At 33.4% G+C, this 3650-nt stretch overlaps 1 protein-coding gene across 1 annotated transcript; it reads left to right on the top strand.

Annotated features, from left to right (window-relative positions):
* The first annotated feature begins 657 nt into the window (after positions 1 to 657).
* On the top strand, positions 658 to 3400 carry LOC115445797 (homeobox protein MOX-2). Its single transcript, XM_030172232.2, has 3 exons — positions 658 to 964; positions 1835 to 1986; positions 2555 to 3400. The coding sequence occupies exons 1-3, from the start codon at positions 694 to 696 to the stop codon at positions 2648 to 2650; spliced, it is 519 nt and encodes a 172-aa protein (XP_030028092.2). The 5' UTR covers positions 658 to 693; the 3' UTR covers positions 2651 to 3400.
* The last annotated feature ends 250 nt before the right edge of the window (positions 3401 to 3650 follow it).

Below are 3650 nucleotides of genomic sequence, written 5' to 3'. Positions count from 1 at the left end.
AGTACCTACTTATAGCTTTTATTATATATTTTTTCTCTATGAAAGTAAAGTCTTCGACATCTACTTCGGCTATCTACGACATGATCGGTCATGTTTAAATTTCATTCAAATATTTAACGCGGTTGACAGTAACACGTCAAAATCAAACATACTTTTTATCAACAAAATTTTAACATTTTTTTAACATGTTTTTTTTTTAATAGTAATACAAGTCGAACAATCATTAAATTGAAGTTTTATGAAGAATTCAATCAGAATTATTGTTTCATTAACAATAAGGATTATTCAAAAACTTTTCATTGAATCTAATGTCTATGTATTGCCCATATAACTGTCCTTAAAAATATAAATTACGTGAAAAACAATGCTCACCATTACACATATTTATTTTACAACACATAAACCAACATAAAAGTAAAACAAAACCAAAATTAGGGGACATATAGAACGTACGTTCCCCGCCCAGTTCCGAAGCTCCGCCTTACTCGCCCTGCGCGAACGCAAGGAATCTTTCAGCATTTGTACACAACTGAAATCCACACACGATGGACGCGTTATCTTCACAACCATTGGCGTATTAATGAGTGAATTTTTAAAAAATATTTTATAACTCATGAAGAACGATTAAAGTGATAAACTTCGACATCAAATAAAATAATTGAATAGCTGGAAATTTAAATGCAACAATAGAAAATGGATTTCATAAAACAAACTTTTTCGATTGAGAACAACGTGAAATATCCCGAAAATCTAGAACAATACGTGGATTACAACCCAGAAGTGACGCAAGAGTGCTTCCCCCAGAATTACATGCCTTTCTTCTACGACTACCGGTCGGCCGATAGAAATGTGTATGAAGTGGATGAGAGTGGGGATTGGTGGGGTGACATAGAGGATAACCAGGTCACGGTGAAGGAAGAGACGGACGAAGCTGGAACATCAAATTTGAACTTTAGTGAAGATGGTAAGACATGTTTTAAATTTATCTACTTTTTTGGGGCCCAGCAAAGCGACCCCACTGCATCTGATGGAAAGCGGAGTCCAGACTATCAAAATATGTAAAAAAATAATTAACTTTCCTTCCACTTATTCATAAGTACGAATATGATAGGTATTTTGTTTAAGAAAAATCAGATAATGAAGATTATTGTTTCTTTTTTTATTAGTATTTAGATCAATCTTTATTACCGTAGAATATCAAGTTCTTTATGTATAATGTAGAGCACATGTGACGACGGTATTATCTACCTACTACAATAAATCACTAATTATAAAAGTCCCGGCGTTACATTTTCGATTTGATAAATAAACTTTTAACAGATGAAATTACGAACACGGATCCACGTAGATTAATGTCTCTACATCTCTATAGATGTAGTAACATCTAACACATCTACAAGTGAACTACATACGTGAATGACAACTTCAAGCCAAAAAAATTTACTAAGAACTATAATAAATCACAGATAAAATATACTAAGTAAATATTCAAATAGTCATTGTCTGATTACGATCAGATGTACGGCCTCGGCGCCGGCGCTACATTTGTTTACGCCAATAGTTTTATTATTGTCGTTGTTTGCGAGGCATCCTGGATGCAGGTGCGGTTTATGACTATCATGTTTACCTTTCTACCTTGCAACTGTCGTACTCATTTGACTTTGAATTTTATTGCTCAGGCAAACTGTAATAGTAACACTAGTATCATGATGGTAATTTTTATGTATTTATGTAAAAATGAAAAATTAGACCCAAACATTTTATCTGAGACTAGTACGATTTCTAGAGAAGATTTATGTTTTAACCAAATCGATTTTATTTTACTTTTATGTAGAGATTCGTTCACCAGCTGGAGGGCGGAAGGAGCGCACAGCATTCACGAAAGCGCAGATCAAGAGTCTAGAAGCTGAGTTCGCACGCGCCAACTACTTGACACGGCTCAGGAGATATGAAATCGCTGTAGCTTTGCATCTCACGGAAAGACAGGTAATCAATAATTTGTTATAAAGGTGAAGAATTTGTTTAAACGCGTTTATCTCAGGAACTGATACGAATTAAAAAATTCTGTAAAGTGCATTGAAACTTGGCAGTCGTCAAAATGTTCATGAAGCAGTGCTTTATCCATCCATTTGTTTTGACTGTGCATTAAGGAATTTGTAACAACTCTGCATATTAATGTAAATTGTTAGTGTAGTGATATCAGAGGCGGCTTTACCTAATCTGCAGGGTGTGCGCTGCACACGGGCGTAGTGTGGTAGGGAGCGCCAGACACGACACCTTCAAAGAGAGATGCGTCGCTCGCGACACCGGCGCTCTCAAACAACCTGCGCCCGTGCTAAGGCCGGCGAGCGGCTTCTTTACTTTACACAATAACTTGATTTAATATTAAGTATCAAATTTATTAAAGATTACATTGTCTTCTAGGGGGCGCGAAGGAATTGATTGCACACGGGCGGCACATGAGCTAGAGCCGCCTCTGAGTGATATCCCGTACTCAGTATAACGAGCGTTTGTATTTTTAGGTATTTTTTTAAATATTATTGTCTATCATCAGGTAAAGGTGTGGTTCCAGAATAGAAGAATGAAATGGAAGCGAACCAAAGGCGCCTCTAAACATAACAAGAGGAAAGAAAATTGTACTATGGAGTAAACGTTAAAAATCATTCATATTAGTGCAGCATAGATTAAATTGTAATTCCTTGTAAAATAAGTAGGTAGTAGGTACCTCCCCTATAGATTAAATATTCGTATGTTATATATATTATATATTATAATATGTTATATATTATAATATAAAAATCATAATGTAATAGAAAGATAAATAATTAATTACAAAAAAATCTAAGTATCAAAAATATATACTTTATAGTGTACCTACATATCGATGGCTCCGAAGTAAACCATCGTATCTGAAAAAATAGAGATATTTAAGTACTTTTTAACGTTTCGTTATCTAGGCACTGTTTACTACCCAACCCATAAAAATGTAAGTAAATGATTTTTAATAGGGTTTTTTTTTCGACTATTAACTTCCGAGTTGAATATGTTTAGTAATAAACAGTACCTTGATAACCAAAGGCTAAAAAGTGAATATTGCTATTTTTCCAGATACTATATTTTACTTAGGAGCCATCGATATATTTACTATCGTCGTTCACAAACAAAGCTGTATTTTTTATTAAAACTTGCAGCCCATGAAATACGTCGCAGGGCGGTGGTATATAATAGTTCTCTACATTGTTAGCATGACGCTAATTCGGAAAACTTCTTGTCGAATGTTTAGTTGTTAATTCTTGTAAGGTTTGTGTCATTAAGTAATTAAATAAGAGAAATCCAACAATTTGATGGTTGATCCCATCGAGTTAATCTAAACTATTTTTATGTATGAGAAAATTTACATAAGTACCTAATATCAAAGATTAATGTTGAAATATTGAGTTAATTTTATATGTTTTGTGTAAATCGTCTTCAGGTTTAATTTAATTACTTCTTTAGAAATAACTTTCATATTAAAGTTTTATTGATATAGATTTGTAACTAATTTCAATCTTAAAAATACCTAGTTCATAAAGGTGATAAATTTGTTACATAACTTGGTTAGTAATATAATCCTTTTATTAATCTACACCGTAAAGGTACAAAATCTTAGG

This window comes from Manduca sexta, chromosome 11 (assembly GCF_014839805.1).
Source record: "Manduca sexta isolate Smith_Timp_Sample1 chromosome 11, JHU_Msex_v1.0, whole genome shotgun sequence".
Taxonomy (NCBI): Eukaryota; Metazoa; Arthropoda; class Insecta; order Lepidoptera; family Sphingidae; genus Manduca; species Manduca sexta.
This window is presented reverse-complemented; position numbering and strand designations above follow the sequence as displayed.

Bases quoted from the DNA above. Each gene is read 5' to 3' on its own strand.
- LOC115445797 (XM_030172232.2), top strand. From the start codon at position 694: ATGGATTTCATAAAACAAACTTTTTCGATTGAGAACAACGTGAAATAT. The intron at 965-1,834 runs GTAAGACATGTT...ACTTTTATGTAG, and splicing joins TTTGAACTTTAGTGAAGATG to AGATTCGTTCACCAGCTGGA. The intron at 1,987-2,554 runs GTAATCAATAAT...GTCTATCATCAG, and splicing joins TGCATCTCACGGAAAGACAG to GTAAAGGTGTGGTTCCAGAA.